At 34.0% G+C, this 24,787-nt stretch overlaps 5 protein-coding genes across 6 annotated transcripts; 2 read left to right on the top strand and 3 right to left on the bottom strand.

Annotated features, from left to right (window-relative positions):
- Positions 1–1,198: 1,198 nt before the first annotated feature.
- Positions 1,199–4,704, bottom strand: LOC140957272 (uncharacterized). 2 transcript variants are annotated; one of them, XM_073414450.1, is made up of 2 exons: positions 4,459–4,704; positions 1,199–2,926 (listed from the first exon to the last, which is right to left on the bottom strand). In XM_073414450.1, the coding sequence occupies exon 2, from the start codon at positions 2,880–2,882 to the stop codon at positions 1,536–1,538; it is 1,347 nt and encodes a 448-aa protein (XP_073270551.1). In that variant the 5' UTR covers positions 2,883–2,926; positions 4,459–4,704; the 3' UTR covers positions 1,199–1,535. The 2 variants fall into 2 exon arrangements, with proteins under 2 accessions (XP_073270551.1, XP_073270550.1); XM_073414449.1 differs by having other exon boundaries at positions 1,199–2,929; positions 4,459–4,702.
- A 3,131-nt stretch (positions 4,705–7,835) lies between these two features.
- On the top strand, positions 7,836–9,807 carry LOC140957617 (probable xyloglucan endotransglucosylase/hydrolase protein 10). Its single transcript, XM_073414947.1, has 4 exons — positions 7,836–8,056; positions 8,156–8,256; positions 8,342–8,535; positions 9,290–9,807. Exons 1-4 carry the CDS (start codon positions 7,840–7,842, stop codon positions 9,687–9,689), a joined length of 912 nt encoding a protein of 303 aa, XP_073271048.1. The 5' UTR covers positions 7,836–7,839; the 3' UTR covers positions 9,690–9,807.
- A 2,677-nt stretch (positions 9,808–12,484) lies between these two features.
- Positions 12,485–13,160, bottom strand: LOC140957505 (pathogenesis-related leaf protein 6-like). The gene has a single exon (XM_073414800.1). The coding sequence runs from the start codon at positions 13,104–13,106 to the stop codon at positions 12,615–12,617; it is 492 nt and encodes a 163-aa protein (XP_073270901.1). The 5' UTR covers positions 13,107–13,160; the 3' UTR covers positions 12,485–12,614.
- A 4,957-nt stretch (positions 13,161–18,117) lies between these two features.
- On the top strand, positions 18,118–19,345 carry LOC140958057 (putative pentatricopeptide repeat-containing protein At1g16830). Its single transcript, XM_073415455.1, is given in 5 exon segments — positions 18,118–18,486; positions 18,488–18,588; positions 18,590–18,808; positions 18,810–19,087; positions 19,185–19,345. Coding segments are annotated over 5 exon segments (1,125 nt in total). The 5' UTR covers positions 18,118–18,120.
- An 870-nt stretch (positions 19,346–20,215) lies between these two features.
- LOC140956496 (squalene monooxygenase SE1-like) lies at positions 20,216–23,938 on the bottom strand. The gene is made up of 8 exons (XM_073413254.1): positions 23,597–23,938; positions 22,287–22,398; positions 22,006–22,180; positions 21,757–21,925; positions 21,448–21,666; positions 21,068–21,343; positions 20,677–20,955; positions 20,216–20,581 (listed from the first exon to the last, which is right to left on the bottom strand). Exons 1-8 carry the CDS (start codon positions 23,840–23,842, stop codon positions 20,477–20,479), a joined length of 1,581 nt encoding a protein of 526 aa, XP_073269355.1. The 5' UTR covers positions 23,843–23,938; the 3' UTR covers positions 20,216–20,476.
- Positions 23,939–24,787: the final 849 nt, after the last annotated feature.

The following is a 24,787-nucleotide window of genomic DNA, read 5'->3' as shown; positions in this document are numbered from 1 at the left end:
GAATTTGCTTCTATGTATTTCGAAACCATACCAACCTCACCACTTGATGACCCTCAATGCAGTTGGTAAACTGATCAAAGTGCATGCAAGTACGCATAGCTTCTACATTGTCTCAGGTCAAAGGACTAATGATGTACAACCATAACCGCAGACCATTCCATTCGATAAGTGAGAACCATTTGGACAGTCCGGGGAGGGTAGTTCAGTGCATCATCATATGATTACCCATTTGTATGAGTGGACATTTTCATGCCCTTACTAATGAAACATGATGTTTACATCACATATGCTAGTCTCGAGCTCAAGCGACCTTTATCCTTATTTTATGCTGTTAATTCTACTTGGAATATGTCTAGAATATACGTTACACTTCCTAATGAGTTTCATGATCTTACATTGCGAGACAGACCTCATGATACCTATTATATATTCAAGAGCTTTATCTATGCAGCTTGCATGTGTATACAAATAAAACATAATGTCATAATTGAATAAAATCGTAAAATATTATTAAAATTAAGATCGTTTAACCAAACCACAAGTTAGTTTGCTGGATAACTATTCTAACAAAATCATTCTACTTCTGGACGTGTTTCTTGTTATGTCCTATCCTAGAGGTCGATGCATGAACTCACTAGTCGGCTACCTTCTTGAGGTGGGAGTCGGCTGTATGACCGTTCAGGTTCAGAAATAACGGGCACTCGGGTTTCAGGAATGCCGATGTTACCCGGATGTCCAAGATGCAAGTTAAAACGATGGCATGTATGTCCAAGGCATCAACCACTCACTCATCTAACACGAGAAAAGATTTTATGTGGAAGTCGGGTCTTCCAAAGCAAGATAGATGAAAATCAAGTGGGTCTTCGCTGCAGGACAAAAAACTCGAAAGCAAAAACCACCAACCAGAACGTGGGTCTTCTTCAATGGCTTAGGTCGCATGCGGGAAAAGTTCATCAAATTTTATATCAAAATGTGAATATTTATGCTAGGCAGAAACTTTACTACATATTTCCATTTAGAAGGTCAAAAAACCCATATGAAATTACAAAAATTTTATATGGAAACCATATTATTACTCGGTCTTGAAAAGGTTTTAATCAAACAATTACGCCCGAATCTTCGAGCATGTCGAATTTTAAAGCTCTTCGACAAAGGACAACTTGTTTCAAGATTATGTAATCCAAATCATACTTAAAAGTTGAAGGACAAAAAGTCTGCAGTATACATGTACCATTGCAAACCCAATAATTCAGCTGCTGTTACAAGACTAAGAATCTGGGAAAAAAGGTAGATATATTATGAGAAAAAGCACAAGAACTCAAGTCTCCATCATCTGTGGTAAGACGTTCTTGATACATACTGTGCATACAACGCACAGTATATACAGTTCTTGCCCGTACAAACGGAGGATAGGGCAATAGGAAATAGAATTCCGGCACAAAGGAAACAAGCTACTTATGAAATAGCTTCATCTTTTCGGCATTTTACCAGCAGATTCTTCAGATGGTAAACAATATTACACACAAAAGGGTGGTTCATTCTGATTCAATATCTTCAGTATTACTACCCCCAGTTTGTATCTCGGGGAGGGTATCAGGATCCAAGCGGGCGTTTGTCTCCTCCAACGAATGGGAAGAATCAGATACATCAATTGAATCCGGTTGAATTTCTTCGGAATTTTCGGTGTTTTCAGATTCCAAGCTTTCATTTGCACCATCCTCTGCATAAGATTTCTCAGCATCAATTGCATCATTCGTTTCTGTTGAAGAATTTGTATTATTAGACATTTCAGACGATTTCAGGGTCTTCGACTCTGCATCTTTGGTTTCATCAAGATTTGTTGAATTAGAGGCAAAATGATTATCATCTATGACTAAAGTGGAATTATTGGCCTGCTCGTCGATACTTTGCAAGTTTGATCTTTCCAAAGACGTACCCTCAGATAGAATTTCCTGATCATTCGTCTCTGTTGAGATCTCCGTTGAGCTGTTGCCTGTTTTCAAATGATCGTCAGAGACTTCCGTCACCATGGTGTTTAGAGATGAGCCATTTTCAGAGCCGTCCATCACATTTTGCTTATCTTCACCAATTGTTACATTTGAATGTTTCTCATCCAGAGCCATTTCACCACCTTCCTCCAACTCTTTCCTCTTCTCGCCGCCCATATCAGTTTCTGCTAAAATGTTATTGGGGTGTCCATTAACGTTTTCATCATTTTGATTCTCTCTTTCAGTGGTCTCTACTTGGGTATCATGAGTTACTGCGCTAGAAGCATCATCAGCTTTGTAATGTTCCTCGCGTGCCTCGTGGGTACCTGTATCATCTCCATCATGATCACCTTTCTCTATGAAACTCTCCTTCTCCATTTGCCCATCTTCGGGATCTTTTTCTTCATTCTCATTCTCGTCATCGTCGTCCCTCTCCTTCTCACCATCTACAAATTCTTCTTCACTATCAATCTCTGAATCTATTTTCTCTTGTCCACGATCTTCTATCTCATCATCTCCACTTTCCACTTTTTCATTCTCAGTATCTTCAACTTTCTTGTCTTCCAACCCATCTTCTTCATGCTTATTTTCATCCACAACTCCAGTTGTTTCCTCCTCTTCTTCTGCTTCTTCGTCATGCTTCTCATTCTTGGTGATAGTATCCTCCTCTTGGGGATGGATATCTTTTCTACCAAGTCTTATAAATGTGCCACTACCTCCTCTGCTAATCAATGCTTTCGCATCACTTTCATCAAATTCTTTCTTCTTATCATGGGAGTGCTTAACTTGGTATATCAACCAAAAACAAACAGCAAGTAACAAAAAAATTTGCAGAACATGCTTAACCTTGATTCCCTTGGATCTCTGGTTCCTATTGGGAGTCTGCCTGGACATAATGATCTCCTCGTGACGTTTTATTCGCTACTTCTCATTTCCCACTTCTGCGTGCACAAGATCATGCCACAATGTTAAAATATGTAAAAGAAAAATTACTCAATACTAGGGAAAAATCAAGCATTATTCTGAAATATTAAGTCAGTGGACTCCCATTATGATTTGTTTAAGGAATTGAACAGTTCCTCCTGCCAATATCATAGCCAGAACAAACTTAAAAGCCTAACAAGGCAAACTTGACAATAACGATGTCACAAAACCAATTGCATAAACAAATTCATAAGTTGCCAGCGTGAACATGCCTTTTTTTGTGATAAACTCTTAGTATGCAAACATAATTATTTACGATTCAGATAAAGTAAAAAAAAGAAGAGAAAAAGCAAAAAATGGTTCCCTGATATATGTGGGTTGCACAGCACGGCTCATGTTGCATCTGTAAAACTTACCTAATTTTTCTCTTCATTTATATAAATAAAAACTTCGACTATTAAATACATTGAGAATGTGCACTTGTCAAGGTTTTTTCCTTTTGGGACCTATCTCTGATTGATACACAACATAAATGCCAATGGCAAGCCTAAGGATGGAATAACTCACTACTAACAAAATTTACATTCTTGAGCTAATTACATCATTCCATAATCCAGAAAGATTGATATAATTCTAGGCAAAACTCAAAATAATTGAACTCCTTTCACGGGAAAGCTCTCTTCTGCTTTCTGCTTTTTGCTTCACAAAGATCACTCAATTTTCTCGTATAAGTTGTACGTATTCCGTCTCAAAATAAAGGTCATTATCTGCTATCCTCTTTGCAAACCAAAAGCACAAAGGAACATACCTAACTTTTCTTCGAAAAAATATACTAATACAACCCCCTAAATTCATCTACAAGAAGCCACATTTTTTAGCCAAAACTGATTTTTTTAATCTATTTCTCATGCAAGTCCTTGGTGTCACTATATCCAGAATCTAGCAGTTTGCATTGGCTGACCTAAAAATGAAACGCAATGGTAGTAAATCAGTAATATACCTCTTCGACTAACTGGTTTTTTTACCAAATTAATACTCCAGAATTTTAAAATCTTTGGATTTGAACGATAAAAAGATAATCATACAAGCTTTGACAGACTTAGATTCATATCCATAACCCTCAATTTTTCCTTTTACTTCAATATCACTAATAGAAAGAGAAATCCAGGACCTAAATAAAGCTCAAAAGACGTAAAATTCGGAAAATATATTGAAACAAGCACAAGTCAAAGATCAAATCCCAGGAAAAACAAATGCGGACATTCCACAAACTATGAGCTTCAACTGCACAAATTAGGAAATTATTGAAACCAACATCCCAGGTCAATGAAGTCAAAATCAAATCTTTATGCTAAATACCAACTACCCATTTCCATAAACAATCAAGAAAAGTAACAAACTGATTACCCAAGTTCAAAGATCCAAGATTTCACTCATTATTCACTTCACCACTCAAGAAACAATCAAATTGTTCTCAGCAATCACTTGGTAAACAGCAAAATCAGCAGATAAACATATACAGTAACATAATACAAGGACAAGATACCTGAAGAAGATGACAGAAAAAACTTGAGCGGTAAGAGACAGATTCCAGCAGTTTCTGACGCAGAATTCAATTATCAAGCTATTTTCTCTCTTCAATGGTACAACTCTCTGATTTATGCTACAGAATAGAGAGAGAGAGGGGTTGACTGTAGAATCTACAGATGGAGTCGGGTCTGCACCGCAAAGAATCCGGATCTTGCTAGTAGAGAGGTCTATAGACCATAGCACGAATACGCGTCTTCGAGAAACCATTCGGGTCGAGCTAAATCCGGGTCCGAATCCAGGTCCAGGTCCGCCGGATCGGGTCTTGCTTTAGATGGAGGTTGATTCCATAGGCACTACCTCATGATAGAATTAAGGACTCAAATTTAACCACGTATACATGAAGTCCACTAGTGTAGATTTGATAATCTTTAGACGAATTCGTCCCTCACGGACAATTCGGGTCTTTCGAATTATTATTTATAAATGTTTTAAGATTTTTATTTTAAAAATCGGTTGTTAAAATATTTTAATTAATAAGATTTAGAGTCCAAATGTATATTCAATATATTCAGTAATATAAGGGATTTTTATTATTATAAGATTTATAGACATTCTTATAAGATTTATAAACTCGATCGATCTGTATACTCCAAATATGTGTCGATAAGATCGAACACACAACATAAATTTTGATATCCTTCTCAACAAATAAATAAATATCACACACGATGATACACATACGTACACACATATATTATATCAAAGATTAGGTGTAGAGATTAATTACGACAGTGTCAGCGAAGATCTAAGAACTTAATGTAATAAATTATATATTATTATCAAAAGATATAATAAATTTTATATACAAAACATTATAAAACTCATTTGAGAATTTTAAGAATTTAAAATGGACAAAAACTTGTGCGAGACGCTCTCACGGGTCATATTTGTGAGCCATATATCTTATTTGAGTCATCCATGAAAAAGTATTATTTTTTATTGTGAATATATGTATGATTGACTCGTCTCACAGATTAAGATCCGTGAGACGATCTCACATGAGACCCACTCTTTAAAATGATATCACGATACAAACGACTTCAAAATTTTACTTTTTCGAACCTTTTTAATTTAATTTGATTCAACAACGAATAATTGATCAAAATTAACAAATTAAATTTTCATTATTCAAGAATTGCAATTTTTAATCTCTCAATCATAAAAAATTTCATTTTTTTAATACATTCACATAACACAATAATTACAATTTTTAAACAATAACCTGAAACAAAAGAGACTAATTTTACTGGAAAATTTCACAGAAAACGTACATACAAAAGTAAAAATGTTACAACCACTCTTGCAGCCATACGACAGTGCATCCACCCACACAGCTCCAGCGGCCGCCTCACAACAAGAAGATCACACAACGGTCGCTTCACCGTCATACCATTGCACAAGTGTAAATCCTTACATGGACGCGGTTATCCACAACACTATATCGAGTCATCACATGACTTGGGCTACAACGATGACGATGGATATGAGGATGGTGATGGTGATGACTATGAAGATTACGACGATTACAAGACCGAGACACTGTAGGATTTTATTATATTTTGTTTATGATATTTATTGCACACTTTAGTTTATGGCAAAAACTTGTGTGAGACGGTCTCACGGGTCGTATTTGTGAGACGGATCTTTTATTTGGGTCATCCATGAAAAAGTATTACTTTTTATGCTAAGAGTATTACTTTTTGTTTTGTATATGGGTAGGGTTGACCCGTCTCACAGATTAGGATCCGTGAGACGGTCTCACATGAGACCCACTCTTAGTTTATATATCAGTCGAATTTGAAATTATATATATAATATCAGTCAGATTCAGTTTAATATATATTAGTTTAGTGCTATTTTTAATAAAAAAATTTAAAATAAAAACATATTAATAATTTAAATTCTAAATATAAAAATGTAAAATTTATTAATTATAAAATTTTAAATATTATTATTTTATAAAAAAATAATTTAAAATAAAAAAATATAGCGACAATTTTTTTAAAATCATCCTTTAAATTTGTGATTTTTTTTTTTAAAATCCATCGGTTAGCGACGATTGATATAGGGATGAAATTCAAAATATGTTACCTCATAAGTTTTGATATGTTGTCCACCTACCGTGTCCACCTCCATGCCCATTATCAGTTTTGATATATTGTACGCGTATCATGCCTACCCTGTGACCCCCAATTAGATGACACTCGTTTATTGGAGACGATGAAACATAACTAAATTATACATACAATAAATGAATACTACCTCTGTACACAAAAGATAGACAATATATCAAAACTATATATGTGTCTATACACGACATAGATATCAATGAACAGGCATACACGCATAAAGGAAGACCAAAGGAGAGGGAAAGAATAGTCGAAGAGTAGGAGTACTTGTCAAAAAGATGTTCACAGATTGAACAAATTTCCTAAAAAAGATTTCCTTGAAGGCAAGTTCTATCTATTAAGGCCCACACACACAGACGAACAAGTATGGATGCCACACATCTTTCAAGATATATAGCGAATCAAGTATGCAATTTTAACATATATTAAGTCAATTAAAATTCTAATTTAGTCACACTCTACTTACGTATTAATATTGAACATTAAAAATTACTTACAAATTTGTGCATCATTTCCCTTGAACTACATATTCTAGTTCCACCCCTATTCATGCCTACCCACAAACAAATTTGTTAATAATTTACTTAGCCATGATTATGCTTTCGCTTTCACACTAAATTTGTACCTCATGATGTGACTTAGTAAGCGATCCTAAGCAAACAACCGAAAACAAATATAACTATTGAAATAACACACAAACACACATATATATACATATAAAATATGGAAAATGAATATTTTCGTCCATTAAATCGTCCAATTTTAGGTCCTTGCGTCGACTAAGTTTTCAAATTTTGGTTTCGATACACTAACTTTAAATTTTTTACTATTTTGATCTAATTGTTGACGTAGCTTCTGACAAGTCAATAATTTTCTATGTCAAATGAGCATTTTACGGTGTCTACATTAGGATTTCTTAGAACCACATTAGCATTCCTACGAAATATGTCTGAAATTCAAAAAAATTCAAAGTTAATGTACTGAAACCAAATTCGAAAAATTAGTAAACCAATACCAAAATTATTTTTCCAATTAGAAATTTTTTTGTTTTGTTTTTAATATTTTCTTTTTTGATACATATGCTCACAAACTTTTAAATTACTTTCTAGCAAAGATATTTCTTGCTTGAATACTACTCTTTGTCTTTCTAGTCCTATAGTATATATATAAATATATTCACATTTTATTCCTAACATGCAATGATATAAATGAAAACCCTAATGTCTTCTTCTAAACAAACGTCGATGATGTCTCGCATTATTACATTTATCGGAATCGTCTGCTTCCTCTTGCTTCAAGATGCATCGGCTTCTGTGGTTTCAACTGGAGATTTCAGCAAGGACTTCTTTGTGAACTGGTCCCCCAGCCATGTAAATACATCTCTTGATGGCACAACAAGAAGCCTCACACTCGACAAGGATTCGGGTAATTGTTGAATGACGGGTTCGATTTTGAAAGATGCTTACGGTTTCAATTTTCATGGTCTAAGATCAAAAGTTTTGGTCCTTTTTTTCCTCCACTCAGGTTCAGGTTTTCTTTCGAATGACAAGTTGTTATTCGGCCAGTTCGACATGAAGATCAAGCTGATACCAGGAAATTCGGCCGGCACCGTCGTCGCCTTTTATGTACGAAAGGATTAACAATCTTTAAGACATACATATATACCTAAATTCAGATTTCGTTTTTTGATCGTTGAGATATTGCATGCAGCTGACTTCTGATGAACCGAATCACGACGAGGTCGACTTCGAATTCCTGGGGAATGTGGTTGGTCAACCTTATACTCTGCAAACAAATGTATACATAGATGGATTTGATAGCAGAGAGCAGAGGATTAAACTGTGGTTTGATCCCACCAAGGATTTTCACACATATACCATACTGTGGAACATTTATCAGATTGTGTAAGCCATTTAATTCCATCATACTTTTTCATAATTCTTATAATTTCGTATTAAAAATGTTTCGAGAAAGGACGAGGATAATTCGAAATTAATTTATATGCTTTCGAAGAATTATGTACTTTTTTTTTGGAATAGAAATCATTTAAATATGCATCCTTAATTATATGCAGTGGAAGAAAAATTTGGAGAATAACTCCCATAACTTTTATTTATTTAGTTTAAAAATATACGACCTGCTCAAAACAATTTCTAAAACAGACATTTTTCTTTTTCAAGCTAGAATATTAGATTTTCTTACTGTCTCGTTATTGGAATGTTTGATCTTGCAAGAAAAGTAAAAATAAGCCAATTAGGACAATTGTGCTTTTTTGAGATGACAAGAAAAGAAAAGAATTAATCTTAACCTTGTGTGTGAACATATATATTTTCCAAAAATCATGGTTTCCCAACAAAAGAGTTGAAGATATACTTTTATAGTGTAATAATTTAAATCATAAACTCGCCTAACCTTGATGGTGGCATGTTTAATGAGGAATTATTAAGCTACATCTGAAGTGTTTTTCTTAGTTAAACTTTGTTTCATGTCGGACTCTTAATTATGTTCGACGTAGATCTAACCTAAGAGTATGAGCTGCATCTGGAAAAGCTGTTTTAGTGAGGAGCTAGTATATTTGGATGGCATATTAAATTTATTTAAAAAAATTAATCTCGAAATTTATTAATTTGACTTTTTTTTAAAAAAATAATATCGTAGGTTCATGGTAGACTGGGTTCCAATAAGAACTTACAGAAACCATGTGGATAAAGGAGTTGCATATCCAAGGAAGCCCATGGGCCTACAAGTCAGCCTTTGGAATGGTGAAAGTTGGGCTACTAATGGTGGAAAAGACAAGATTGATTGGGCCAGCAGCCCATTTGTTGCCTCATTCAAAAATTACAAGATCGATGCTTGTATATGGGATCAAGGCCCACATTCATGCTGGGCTGGTGGCCCAGATAAATGGTGGAACAACGAAAGGTTCAACTCTCTAACATGGGCCCAAAGAAGATTGTTCAGATGGGCCAGAAAATATTACCTTACATATGATTATTGCCATGATAATCAAAGGTTTAACAATACCCTTCCCAAGGAGTGTCTCCTCCCCAAGTATTGACCATAATATAATAAGAGTTTATCTATTGTAATTTTCTTACAAAAAAATAATTATATGTTTTACTCCCAAAATAAATAAATTTGATAGCCAAATAATTAGAAAAGAATTGGACATGTAAATGATTAAGAAAATAGAAGTTTTATGTTCTCCCCCTGTTGTAAATTTTTTTAAAAAAATGAATGGAAGAAAAAAAGATAAAACGGACGAATCGAACGTGTGAAAATGAATTAAATTGAAACATAAAATGTTTTACTCTCAAAACAAATGAGATAAACAAAATACCAAAAAAGAAAAAAGATATAGGAAAACAAAAGGTCCAAAAATGGAAAAAACAAAGAATTTGAATAAATTTTAAAAAAAGCTAAAAAACTTTAAAAACGAAAATTTTTATGGGGAGTAAAAGAAGTATGAAAAAAAAGCCTAAAAAATGATTTAAAAAATGAATTAAAATATATATAAAAAAACGCTTTTTTTTTTTAAAAAAAATGTATTGCCCACAGTAGGGGATCCATTCCCATCAAAGTTGTGTCACAACATATTCGTAAATTGTCATATTTTATAAATTATAAATTTGTTACTGTGCAATATTATATTACATAAATATGAATATGTCGACATATCACATGCGTTGATAGACTATTTTATATGGTATTTGTATTCTAATATTATTTAGATTTATCTATATNCCCTTAAGAAGTTTCTTACGGTGCATGTGAGCGAGAACATAAGTACGCTAGAAAGACTAGTGTGAAAACAGTTAAAACAATTGTCAAATTTGGGGCGTTACAGAATGGTATAAGAGCCGACCTGTCCTAGTAGGTGTTGTTCGGGGACGAACCAAGCGAAAAATGGTGGCATGTGACACCCGAGGCCCACGAGGGCGGGGTGATCATTGGTGTCAAGAGATTGTATTCACTCATGCATTTGTTTTTGTTTAGTCTAATAACAATGCTTATTTATGAAATATACCGGTTTGATTGTATACTGTACTACAAGTCTTATTGTTTTAAATTTTAAATTGTTAAACAATGTCAATTTTGATACGCTCCTGTCTTAGGGCATGGCATTTTTGTAGTATCAGAATTCACCAAGTTCATAACCCGGTAGCGAAAATTCTAAAAAATCTTACAAAATGTCAGATTTTTCCAAGGGACCTGTGCATTCCTATCTGAAAACGGTCCAATGAGTAAACCCACCATGAAGGTTCCCTTAATCGTGACACCACCCTAAAAACCCAAATTCGATCGTTTAGGCCATCAAATCGTGTTTTTACGGAGTAATTTTTGAATTGCTAATAACTTCGCTTAGAAAACTCAAAATCAAGTTCCGTCAACTGTTTCATAATCCTCATAACCTATATTTTCGAATCATTTCATAAATTCAAAATTTACATTATTGGAAATATTTTCAATATAATCCATCCGACTGATCATGCATAATATCAAAATATTTGAAACTGCCTGTTTGATGCTGCTATTTGATTACCCTTATTGTTATCATTTTCATCTTACTTTAAGCTTTTCCGTTTGTTTATAGGAGATGACTGCCTACATTGCCGGTACTCATGCTCAAGCTAGTATTTATATGCGCTAACTCGCAATTCACAATCAAGACCGTATGATCAAGAACCTAAGAATCATACTCGCTAAGGAGCGCGACGGGAGAAGCAAAAGCTTGTTGAAGAGAAGAACCTCCTTGAAGATATGGTAAACCATCTCGCTCATCAGTTGGAACAACTTAAGGGTGACCGTCAATGTTTACATAACAACATTGACATAAGCCATAGCAGACATAAATAATTGTGCGATTATATCAAGCGCTACACCACCTACCTTGTCGAGGTAGACAAACAACATGAGAGGAAAAAGGAAAAGTTGGAAACCTCCCAAGGTACCATTGCCGGACTCACTGAATTCAATGACGACTTGTCGAAGCAAGTTCAAAGTATCTCAAATTCATCAGCTCCAAAATATCATTGAGACTCTTAGTACGAAAATGCTAGTCTAATTCAATCTATTCAGGAGCTGCAAGGAGAAGAGGATCCTCCCATGGTAGCGGAAGGCGACAAAGAGATTATAGACTAGGATAGATCGATGTTCTAGTTTAATTTTCTTTTTTAATTATTCTACATTTAATTTCCATTGTATTGCATTGGATTTTGTCATGTTTTCCTCTGATATCAATAAAATATATTTTACTTATTCATTGGTTTCAACATAAAATTTTTCATTTATACATTTATGATTCCCTCATTTATACTCGACAAATAACAAAGCTGACTTTTTTGATTGGTGGTAGATCTAATTACTCAGCCAAAGGTGCCATGTAATTCGATCATATCCTTGGGATAATATTTCAATGGTTGANCTTACTAAATATTTATGTAAAATAAATAAATATATTTTTATTGTTTTTATTTGATCGAATATGGTTTTTGTATTATTTTATTTTTAAAAAGTGATATTTTTTAATTTCTGTTTATGTTGTTAATATTTTTTTAATTTCTGTTCTATGTTAATATTTTTTTTTCTTAAAAAAAATGTTTTAAGGGTCGTGAGAATTTTAGTTTTNTTTAGTTTTATAAAAAAAAAACAATTTTGAGTAAAAAAAATTGATAGATTTTTATATTATGTAGCCAAGTTGTATAGGAACTTTCAATTTCAATGCCACTGTATATATAATCTTCCAAAATAGGCAAAAGATTATATATATGAAAATTATTGATATTGATAGTATTGAAAATTAAAAAGGAAAAACACAGAAGGAAAAGGCATTTAACTTCACTTCCCCTTGCAAAATGATCATTGATATGTTTTATTTAGTCATTAATTAGATGGTACAAAGGTTTATTTGACAATAAGAAAATATGGGAATATTTCCCTTATTCTTATACATATGAAGTAGAAACAACACCGATATTTATCCCTAGTAAGGGCGTTGGCCAACATAATTGCCCGGTGGATCATAGTTGCAAGAAATGTACCACCACCCATTGTTGCATTGAGCCCTAGCGCACCCGAGGCGCACCGAGTTACGCCACACAACTTGCGTATAGTGTAGGCACTCTCCCCCGACACACGAATTAGACCCATAATTATAGTTGGGCTTCTCCGCTACCCACAAGTTCACTGCAGCCACTCCCGTGAAATCACCACTTCCCTTGGCGAGATTCTCCCCGTAGGGGCGATTCGTTGAGTGCACGAGGTTACAATCACCGAGTCTGGAGTTGACATACCTCTGCGCAAAGGCAGCAACGTTTGCATCCCATGTCATCGGCCCGACCCTAACTTGGGCACGAGCGGCATTGTGTGCGTTTAGGAAGTCTTGTGGAGAGTTTTGGGCGCGACACAAATGTTCCGACGCAGTGAAAATGAAGAATAAAAGGAGGGATATCGATGTTGTTTGGCGGATTTTCATTTTGCTATTGGAGCCGAGTCTTTGGTGCAAGAGGAAGGAGGAAAAGTAGGGTTTTATATAGCTAGAGTTGCATGGAAAACTTGGCCTATCCTACCATGGAAAAAAAACAATTCAAACATACATATTTCAATTTCTATCTAAATCTCGTTCAATGGAATTTAAATTACGTAAAATAGTGTCATTTAACATTGACCGTATATTATTTTCTGCACTTTTTTTGTCATTTACTTCAATCTTTTGTCATACTTAGTACGTTAATTATTATTTTTGAAATCAATGTTGCTATCATATCATATTTTTTCTTGATACTCATTTGATCGATAAAACTTTATATGGTTTAAAGCAAGCTCATCGAGCTTGGTACGATATATTGTCAAGGTCTTTTTCTTGATCATGATTTCATCATTTAGACTGTAGATAAAAATTTATTTAATTTTGTAAGATCAAGTGATTGCCACTTTATCAAAAGTTATTGTTAGTGGTAACAGTACAACTCTAATCTTTTAAACCGTACAATAGTTCAAGCACCACATTTCGATTGTTCTACCAAAGAGGATATCATTGCACCCCAATAATCTCGCTTTCAATAATTGCACTCGTTACAATAAATGAGGATCAAACCCTTGATCTTGACTCTAATACCAATTGTATGACGGATCACTTGTCGCTTTACCAAAAAATTATAACAATTGTAGGACCAAGCGCTTGGCTCTTTACCAAAAGTTATAGCTGGTGATAATGATGCAAATCTAATCTTTTATACCGTACAACATCTCAAGCACCACGTTTCAATTGCTCTACCAAGAAGTAACAATTATTGCACCCTAACAAACTCATGTATAACTCTCCAAAAATCTCCTGGAAGAATAGAAATTCAGGAAAATGCTAAGAACAATGATGATATTCAGTAATCGAGTTCTGCATTAGATATGTAGGTGTTACCTTCAAATATTGTCTTGTGAAAGTGTGCTACTTTACTAGTCAAGGAATAAACACGATTTCCTTGAATTACTCTTTTTAATTACCCCAAATGAGACTCTAGCATGGGTTTGTTTTGGCCATGAGTAACATGTTTGGTTCTACCAGAGGGCCTATAATTGTTCCATGCAACTTTTTTGAAGTATTTTTACTTGTGTTTGACACAAGTGATATTCAATCCAGAGTTTTAATGGCTTGTAAATATGTATTATTTGAGAGGCTTTAAAGGATTTGGTTTTGTTATTGTTATTAGAATTTGTGTCAATTAAAGCTTCGCTCTAGGAATTAAAACTTGATTTATTATTACTTTGTCGTAATAATAAATTAATTTAAGAACTTTAAAATTATAATTTTATCTAGAAAAATATATTATTTTTCAAAAAAATATATTGTGAGCATTTTTTGTTTCAATAAAATTAAACTTACATCTTTGACCGTAGAAGTAATTGTAGCTATCATCACGAATTATTCCAAAGGTCACACTAAAGTCTTGTCCAACATAGAGTATAGGATAGAATTTTAACACGCTAAACTGTTGAAAGTTAACAGAGACGGATTAATCCAACGGGAAGCTAGTAAAGAATTCAAATTCTGTGTCATAAATTTACCACTTTCTAATTTTGAAATAGGGATGTACATCGGTCGGTTCGGTTTTCGATTTTTTATTTTGATTTTTTCGGTTTTCGATTTTACAAATATATAATCTGATATCCGAACCATTTTTCTTCGGTTCAGTTCGGTTTTCTATTGAATAATGGTTTGATTATTTCGGTTTTGATACGATTATTTAAATTAATAAGATAAATAGATTTGTAAAATCTATTATGTTATCTTTTTACACGATTTCTTAGTAAAACATTTAAATATAAAGTATACATGAATTATATAAACAACAATAATCTAAATATTGTTCAAAATAATTCATCATTCACTAATATCATCTAAAAAAATTATTAAATTGATGAAATTTCGGTTTTTTCGGTCGGTTCGGTTTTCATATATATAATCCGAAACCGAACCAAATAAATTTCAGTTTTAACATTTATATCCGAATTATTAAATTCGACTTTCAGTTCGATTCAGTGTTCGGTTTTTTCGGTTTGGATTTTCGAATTTTTCGGTTTTATCCGAAATTTGAACACCCCTATTTTAGAACTTCAAATTTCAATATTATTTCGCTATCTTTTTTTTCTTTCTTTTTTTTTTTTTTTTTTTTTTTTTNAATATTGCTCATGTAACTAAGATATAATTTTGACAACATGATATATGAAAATTGTAATATTTATTTTTCTTTCAAATTGTACTAAGATCTTTTGAGATTAATTATTAAGATTATAATCATATAATGTAATTATCGATATTAAAGTAAAATTTATTAATAGAACATACTTAGGTCGAAGCACTTATTTTCCACAGTCAATAATACTTAAAAAAAAATAGATAATTGATTGAATTTTCTAGTTGCAGTGCCTACACGCTGGAGTTAATAGTTAACAAATTGAGAAACGTAAGCGTGGAAAGTGTATTTTCCACAGACTTTATCTAGAACTTCGGTTTTGGATAATCACAAGATTAATCAATTAAGTCAATATTAGAATATGACAATTTCGAAATAAATTGTAAGAATAAGTTTTCGAAAAGTTAATTTGTACAAAAAAGAAAAAAAAACTGTGGAATTTGTAAAACATTTTTTTTTTCAATAATATTTAATCAATGATAATTTTATTATTGTTGGTTATTTCCATAAAAATATAAGGAACCATGCTGGCAGTGGCTGAGCCACATGCATGTAAACCCAGGCTAGCCCAATTTTTTTTTTTTAAATTTATATGTAAATTTTGGAATAATATGATATTAGTTCGGGTAGATCAATTTAAAATATTAAAAGATTCTAGAATTTAAAATTCTAGCCCGAACATAGCCATATTTCTGGCTCCGCCACTGCATGTTGGAAATGAATGAATGATTAACCAGAAGGAAATGACGAACCAGAACTGAAGGGAATATGTGGTGCACCATGACACGAACAATTGCGTATGTTCATGGAGTTCTTTCAGGCGGCCTGTTGCAAACAAAGACTTCTGTTCATTGTATCTCTTCGTTGTTTGACCTTTTTTTTATGTTCAAATGACTGGTTATTATCCAAAAAATATGATTATCGTAGATAATGGTTCTAACATGATTTATAATGAATCTTTTCACTATTTCCACAGATTTGAGAGACAAAATCCATCGTGAACCCAAACTTCATCATTTTCGTGTAGAAACTGATTTTCCTCAAAGTCTTGTTGTTTGGATATTTTTATGTTGCATAAACAATATTCAATCATCAAGTGTGAACGAAATCCAACTGTATTAGGGGTTGTTTCCAAGTTTACACTTTAGGAGACAATATTATTGAGTATCCATTATACTTGGAGTATCCATTATACTGAATAGTTTCTGGAATAAAGCAACATTTAATGATTTATTGAAAGAATCACGAAGTTATCTGAGAGTCGTAGGAGATTTAATTATAAATCATGTGATTAAATCCATATATCATAACATGTCTGGAGTTCATATCGGATTATCGGAAAATATATATGACAATAAAAGCATACCAAAATCCATTAATTGATCTAGCTTTGAAGTTATAGATCTTCTAAGACAACAAAGAATCGACCACATTATTCTTGTCTTAGATGGGAGAATCAGAGAAATCTAGAATATTTGCGCCGTATATCTTCTGTGTTGTTCTCTGTGCCTCGGGGACCATAGACTTATATAACCTTAGTAGTATTCGACCCATCATAGAAGACTTAATTGGGCTGAGTTTCTACACATAAGGTGGATCATATCAATTTATTTAATATTTTGAAAACTCATAATTAATTAGATAACCTTATTGAGTTCTCTATTATATAGCTTTTCCATGTGCAATTAATTAAATTATGTGAGTTTACAAAATAATTCCAACAATCTCCCACTTGGGCCACATAAGTTATCCAGATATTGTACATGCAAAAACTGGATTGAGCTCTTGCTATCTAAACCAAAATATTCATTAACAATCTGGTCTATCAATTATATCAGTATTGAACCAAAGCGGTCGTCATTACATTTCAAATCACTAGACCATCAATGATCACAATATCAGCATAATCAATAACATAGATCAAGTACGGATGTGTAGCATGGAAATACATAAATGTGATCAAAAAATAAAACATGCATTTCCAACTGGTCCTCCTAATGACTCATAGAGTCCAGTAACAAACTTTCAACCAGATGCTAAACCGCAATGAAAATCATCATTTTTATTTCATAGTAATTCAAATAAATCATAATCTTTACGGAAACTTAAATCATGTCAAATCAGTCAATGCTCAAACAAAATACAATCTCCCATTATACAAGTTGATTTCATGCTACATGTAGAGGCACTACTCTCATGATAAAATCAATGGCTCAAATTTAACCACACATACATGGGGTCCACTAATTTTTTTAAAATCAAATATGTGTGTGAATCTTGTCCATCCAAACTATGTGGAGCAGTGTCCTCACATGTAGCATCGAAGCTATCCATTATACAAATGAAGTTTCATTAAAGTTATTCACTCAAATATCACATGGACACGTGGAGTCTAGAAAGACTATTTTTGTTAAAATATTATCGGCCACAATTGGAGTGTAGATGGGTAGTTCTAATTTCATTTTTTTAAGAATGGGTGGTTCTAATTATTATCATATTTGGGCTACAAAAATTCAACATAAAGGACATAATGATCCATTGGCAGATCACTTCACACATAATTTCCGGAAAATGGAAGAAACTGATCAAAACTAGCCCAAAAAATTTAAACTTATCAAAATGGTGTGATCAGTTCGCACATTTTAATTTTTTTTTTATATTTAAAATTTTAATTTTTTGTGATATATATATAATTATTTTGATTTTGAATTTTATTAAAAATATTATTTTAATAATATTAGACTTTATTTTGATTTATTTATTTTTTTAATATATATATATTTATTTTGATTTTTTTTAATGATAATTTACTGGCGTGGAGTTATGTACGATATGGTATTTGAAGCTTTTGAAGAGATGAATAACTACGGTTACATTCCCAGTACGTATGTGCAGAATATCGTTATGGACGTGCTTTTCAAGATTGAGCGAGCGGATGTGGCCCTCAAATTTCTAAACCAAATACGGTGCCCGAATTTCTTGTCTTTTAATATTGCCATTTGTAATCTTTACAGACTCAATGAAGTTCAACATGTCAAAGTGGTGCTAAGTCGCATGTTGATGATGGGCTTTTATCTTAACCCTGAGACTTATTTGTTGGTTTTGAATTGTTTATGTAAGTTCACTATGTTGGCTGAGGCATTACAGCTTCTAGGGATGATGATATATAGTTCTAGGTGCACCTGTCTCTACGAATGTTTGGAGCATATTGATTGACGGATTCTGCAAGTCTGGGCAGATTGAGGTTTCTGTTTGTTTACTAGAGAAAATGTTCGTCATTGATTAAAGGACTCTTGGAATCTAGGATGCCTGGCAAGGCATTTGAAATTCTTGGCACACTGGAATCAAAAGGATGTTTTCCCGATCTGGTTCTATGTAATGTACTGATTAAATGTCTCTCTAAGATTGGATGGTACAATGTGGCATTTAAAGTCTATGCTGATACGAGAGATCTAAGACTGAACACTGATGTTTATACATTATCCTCTCATGTCTACCATTTGTTTGTCCAGACAGTATGTACTTCTACCTTTACTCTTCAGTGGACTTACCATACAACCTGACTTGGTAGTTTGCAATTGTTCTCTGTGTTATTTCTGCAAAGCTGGCTATCCAGATGGTGCTGTTGAGTTTTATAGTGACATAATAGATAGAGGGTTTCAACCAGATAACTATAGTTTTACTGGATTATTGAGTGCATTGTGCAGATTAGGTAGGACACGCGAGGCACTCAATGTTTACCAAGGAATTATTCAGATCAACCAAGGTTTTGCATGTCCTTCAAGAAATTGAATGTAGTAATATTGATTTAGACGATTGCACATTTAAATTGGTGAAAAAGCTTTTGCACAACTCTGTTTCAGCCTTTAATCTCTTTGCTGAGTTGAGAACGTTGGGATTGCTGCCTAAGGATGCACAGATGTTACTGGTCAATGGACATGATAATGATTATCCAGGGGATGCTTCGGGCCTTGGCATGCCCATATATCATGATCTTCCATCTGCTTTTGTTTCTCTGGGGTGAGAGAAATAGTAGGAGAAACTCTTCGACAAGGATACCGTATCGATATACACCTGAGAATTTGTTGGATGCTGCATAAGACCCAAACATAATTTGTGGAAGGGACATAAAACTCTTTTCTTATAACTAAATATTTGTACGCGTATTTCACACTCATAGGACTTTCTTTGTGATTATCGTGGGCTCGGCTCGCTTCGGGTAACCACCATCATATTGGCTTAATTATCCGAGCCATTTATATTTGTTAAATATTTCATGTGGTGAAATCCGCTCGAGCCTCGGAAGAGTATTGGTCCTTAGCTTTAACTTAACTGTGTTGGATATGGACCATGTCCAATCCCGCTTAATGGACTTGGGTCTATATACGGTTTGGGTCGGACTCGAGTCGGATTGACTACCTAAAGTATCAAATATATATTATAATTTTTAAAAACAAAATTAACATTATAATACCATTGAAAAGACAACATTTTCGTTTTAGAAGTCTACAAAAATTGAATTTTGGTTTCTGAATATTTTTACATATTACTCAATATCTTAATAATCACAACAGTATTTATCGTATTCAATCTCATCAACCAAGTAAATGCGAATACTCTAAGCTTATAACTCGGAGAATCACTTCTGCAGTACATCTAAGATTGCCAAAAAAATATCAATTCCACGAAATTTTGATTAAATTCGTATGTAAATTATTTAAGTCTTAATTTATGGCTTAATTCAACCCCAATCCCTTCAAATTTAAAACCATAGTTTCCATTTAAAGTCCACATTTTCCAACTACATTTTCATAGGATGGCTCCCCCCATAGTTGGCTTTTGACTTTATATTTGGTACAGAGAAGCCACATAAATCACACACTATTCAAGAAAATACCAAAAGAAAGTAATCATTTTATTCTGCTAAAAAATCATATGATACAAAAGTTCTACACACACATTTCACTTACAAGACCAAGAACTTTGGGGTAAAATACTTATAGCAGATGTTTCACAGTTTCCTTCTCTTATCTTGGCCAGACCTCACTTGTTTCAGGGGTAAGACCAAAACAAAAGATATTTAAAAAAAGAAAAAGTAAATAAAAATAAACCATACAATATAAAAAATAATGAATAAAAAACTTTGATTTATGATTTAATTAACAGGTGGAGCTCTGTAGTATGCTGGAACAGTAGCAGGGAAGAACATTTGCCTCACTCCCTCAGCCTTTATGATTGGGAAAATAATACCAGATGCACCCTGTGACATAGAAAACGAGATGTTAGCACATATGGAATAATGTGACAAAGTTACAGGTTTTAATGGCTGATTTTTTGAATGAGAAATGAACTCACTGAAAGCAATCTAGCTCCCAACCAAAGCCTTCTTGGAGAAGGGTACAGGAGCAATAACCGGCCAACTCCATAGACAGCGACGGCGAAGAAATGTAGGACCAGGCTTAAAGGGCGTGGATTCAGACCGGAAAGCAAAGAGATTGGGCCCGTGGAGAAGATCCCACCAAGGCTCAAGTAGTCGAAACAGGCTTGGCGCATTTCCGCCCTTGCTTGATCAGAGGATGCACAAAAGACTTGGTAAAGGGCCCCGGCTAATGTGTTGATGGTCGATGCCACCGGCTGGAGAAATGAACATCAAGATTCTTGAATCAGTTTCGATTAATAATGGTACTGATCTTTACCAAATTTTCAGTTTTTGAAGGTGGTGATTAAGTTGAATGCTCTATGTTACCTTTCTTAGGGTGTAGAAGGATTCAAGATACTTGCTCACGGTAGATGCATCGTTTAAATTCTGTATCGGCCTAAGAAGATCACGAAGAACGACGATGTCCGATAGAGCAACGGTCATTCCTCCACCGGTTAAAGGGTGGCGCATGTTGAATGCATCTCCCATTAGTATGGCACCAGGTGTGGGATGAGGATTTGCTGGCATGCTTCTGTTTGTCATGGTTCTTACGTTTCCTTTCTCGATCGCTGCCATAAATGCATCGTACAGCTGAGGAGGTATCTGATCAAACATGCCTTCGAGTCAGTCTCACAAAAGCAATTCATGCTATAAAAGGAAAGCAGATGGAAGGGGAGTTCATTTTGTGTAAAATAGATTTCTGGTACCTGAGGAGCCACCACAGTCCTCAAATATTTGGTCATTTCACCATTGGCAATGGAAGGAACCTTTTGTCCAGGGACATCAACGAGACAACGAGTTTCAGTACTGCTGATTGGGTAAAATAAGATAGGCGAAGGATCTCCGAGAACGACATGTCCGTGGTTTGCATATGGGAGCTCACAATTTTCCAAAATCAAACCAACAAAACAAGAGGGAATCTCCACCTACATCGTTTAAAAGAAACATTCGTTTAGTGACATCGAAAAAAAACAGCAAAAACTTTGAAGTGTTCAAGATTTGTGCTTCATATTCACCTTAGGAGTACAAAGGGAGCGTCTCAAATTCGAAAAACAACCATCACAAACTATGGTTAGAGGAGCATACACAGTTGTCTCTTCTCCATTCTTTGTTTTGTACTGTACTCCTTTAACAGTTCCCTTTTCTTCAACCAAGCATGTCACTGTCCCTTGTTCGAGTCTTACGCTGATCGAAGAAAAGATTACAAACATAAGACAAAAATTCAGAGAATACTAGAGAGGAAGAACTGTTTTCAGAAACTATACTTCGAAAGAGTTGCGGCCTTTTCTCTCATCCTCTGTATAAATCGACCATTGTGAAAGCTTCTACCCGAGACATCCGAGTGAAATTTCTCCAGGGGATAAGATAACTTGGCGCTTTTACCATCCTTGTAAAGCGCATATCCGAAAACTCGTTGAGCGTCGATCTCGCTCACGCAATCTGCAGTCACATTCAGTTAATTCATATCACAACTAAATCATTGCAAGACATACCTAACTTCAGGCAACCTAGCATGTGCAGCTAAGAAATTAAATTTCAACCACACCTTCTAGGCCTAACTCAATCAGCTTCAAATATCCTCCAGGCTGTAGAAGTTCGCCAACTATACGATCTGGCTCGCTTAAGTCTCTTTCAATCACACGAACTCGACGTCCCTCCTGCAATTTCGACACAAAAAAATTGAATCATACAAATCTTTTAGCTTTTCATCAAGCATCAGTGTTACCATATGCTATAAATAATTATTCGAGACAGGGACGTGGCCAATCAAACTTGCTTTAGTTCATTTTCACTTAGGGAAATGGCTACGAAAGGCAGTTTCATATTTACTTGTCTTTTGTTTTGGATCTTTGTCTTGGAATCAACTATGAAATTACAAACCAGAATCAGCAAAACATTTGTAGTGTCGCTGGATCGATAACCGATGGAGGCGTGCCAAATGCACTGAACTAAAGTATTATCCAGCAATTAAATGGCCATTGTTCCATCGTTAACAAGAGGTAAATACTAGTGTTTAGACATCAACCTGACCATTAAATTAAAATCAGTAACAATCGTTCTTCTGATATTTAAAGATGGAAAAATGAATACTCACTTTCTTAGAAAAAATGAATAAAACTTTTGTTTGTTTTTGTCGATGTTATGTGGAACTCACACGTCAAGCGCCATGTTCCACTCCGGTTACGTCCCCTCGCCACATCCGGTGGACGCGGGGACATAGCTATGATAATTTTGTTCACCTAGCACTTCGAACAGATCCAAACAAATGTTTGGAGCTGAGCAGGACAGTCGCCAAATGTTGAGTCCATTTAACTATTTGTGAAGAAATCAACCAAGTGACTTTTCAAAGAATGAAGGCAAGTTTCAATTTGGTGAAACATGGCAGCTGTGAATTAAATGATTCACTTTTTGATCACTTATTCATAACACAGCATTCCATGCAATTTGCCGCAACATAATGTCATCCAATTATCTTTTCAAGTAAACTTTTAATCGGAATCCAATTTTTTTTTTTTGAAAAAATACTACCAATATGTGATCTGGGATTTTCACTATTTCTACTCTTATTCTTCTTCTGCACCAACAAACAAGGTATCAGTGAACTTCATAGAGTTTCAGAATACTACGGTTCACGTATTTTGGGCTTCAGCGTCACGGTGGCTAATCACTTTCTTTTCGTTCTTAAATAAATTTATGGGACGGTTTTATTTAAAGAACAATATGTACCCTAAAATGGCTTCATCAATTCGTTTGCGCGAAATTTTTTAAAAGTCGATTTTTTGCAACAGAACCAAAAAAATACTCCATAACCGAATCACTGCAGAAAAAATACTAGCAGGAAGAAATCCTATGCACCTTAGCGAGAGTACACGCCAAAGCCGCCCCGGCGACACCAGCACCCACGATGATAATGTCGGTATCTCCATCAACGGCCGGCCTGGAACCATCAATAGCAGCGGAACTCCTAACGCTTCCAAATTTACGTGCAATTTTCGTACCTTTCGTTTTCTTTATAATTTCTCTACGCAAATTGTAAAACAAGACAAATCCCAACAAGGAAGCAATAAAGCCTCCGAGAATATACTGATCGATCATCACCATTTTCTCAAAGGATTAATGTGATGATGATCCGAAAACTGCACGAAATATGTTTCCTACGTATTCAGGAAACGTTGCCAATTGTGTGTGTTGGGTTCAAGCCGATGCAGCGCATTATATAGACAAACCCGACTTTAGACTATGGAAAATGTGTTTCACAGCCCCACCACACATCTATTTTCCATTATATATATATTAAAACAAAAACATATTTAATTTTTTTTAAAAAAAAAAACTTATTTTAGTAATATTATAAAATATCAACAACTGCTATGTTTCATTCAATTTTCAAAATTTTAAAAGTCACAGATTATCTATACAAATTAGAAATATATTTAATATATAGTTGCATGTAATTTAATTTTAAAAAATCACATTATCTAAACAATAATCACAAATAGTTTTTACTATAATTGTTCGTAGATTTATATAAAATGTAACTCAATACCAAAAACAATTATCCGCGAAAAACCGACTGAACATTGCTTGGTATGTGTATAAAGAGTAATACTACATATACAATCAAATTAGTACAATAATTCTTACACCATAAAAAATTCAACATAAAATTTTATTAATCGAATCTCATCATACATTGAATACATAATCTTATGATATAATATCAAAATCTCATGATGTAATTGGTGTAATTATATTGGATGTACCTTTGGTATTATTTATGTATAAGTTTACGAATCAGTGTTTGGAGACGGTGGAATAAATAGAAGGTGAGGTGGGGTGGGGTGGGTGGTCTATGAAATAGGGGACAATCAGAACAATTTTGTGGCTATGGAATTGTAAGTGTAATTGGAGGTAATTTTGGAAAATAAAATCCAAGTTTTGAAAAAAAAAAAAGGGGGAAAAACATTCTTTAATGATAAAAATTAATGTTGTATTGAATGTCTTTCAATGTACCAATAAGCAACATTGAATTTCATCATGAATATA

The sequence above is a fragment of the Primulina huaijiensis genome, chromosome 14 (assembly GCF_012295235.1).
Source record: "Primulina huaijiensis isolate GDHJ02 chromosome 14, ASM1229523v2, whole genome shotgun sequence".
In the NCBI taxonomy this organism is placed as follows: Eukaryota; Viridiplantae; Streptophyta; class Magnoliopsida; order Lamiales; family Gesneriaceae; genus Primulina; species Primulina huaijiensis.
This window is presented reverse-complemented; position numbering and strand designations above follow the sequence as displayed.

Coding starts and splice junctions, on each gene's coding strand:
- LOC140957505 (XM_073414800.1), bottom strand. CDS start 13,106: ATGAAAATCCGCCAAACAACATCGATATCCCTCCTTTTATTCTTCATT.
- LOC140957272 (XM_073414450.1), bottom strand. CDS start 2,882: ATGTCCAGGCAGACTCCCAATAGGAACCAGAGATCCAAGGGAATCAAG.
- LOC140957617 (XM_073414947.1), top strand. CDS start 7,840: ATGAAAACCCTAATGTCTTCTTCTAAACAAACGTCGATGATGTCTCGC. Junction 8,057..8,155: donor CACACTCGACAAGGATTCGG/GTAATTGTTGAA, acceptor TCCTCCACTCAG/GTTCAGGTTTTCTTTCGAAT. Junction 8,257..8,341: donor GCACCGTCGTCGCCTTTTAT/GTACGAAAGGAT, acceptor TATTGCATGCAG/CTGACTTCTGATGAACCGAA.
- LOC140956496 (XM_073413254.1), bottom strand. CDS start 23,842: ATGGTGATGATCGATCAGTATATTCTCGGAGGCTTTATTGCTTCCTTG. Junction 21,926..22,005: donor AAGGCCGCAACTCTTTCGAA/GTATAGTTTCTG, acceptor TTCTTCGATCAG/CGTAAGACTCGAACAAGGGA. Junction 20,956..21,067: donor CCTTCTACACCCTAAGAAAG/GTAACATAGAGC, acceptor TCATTTCTCCAG/CCGGTGGCATCGACCATCAA.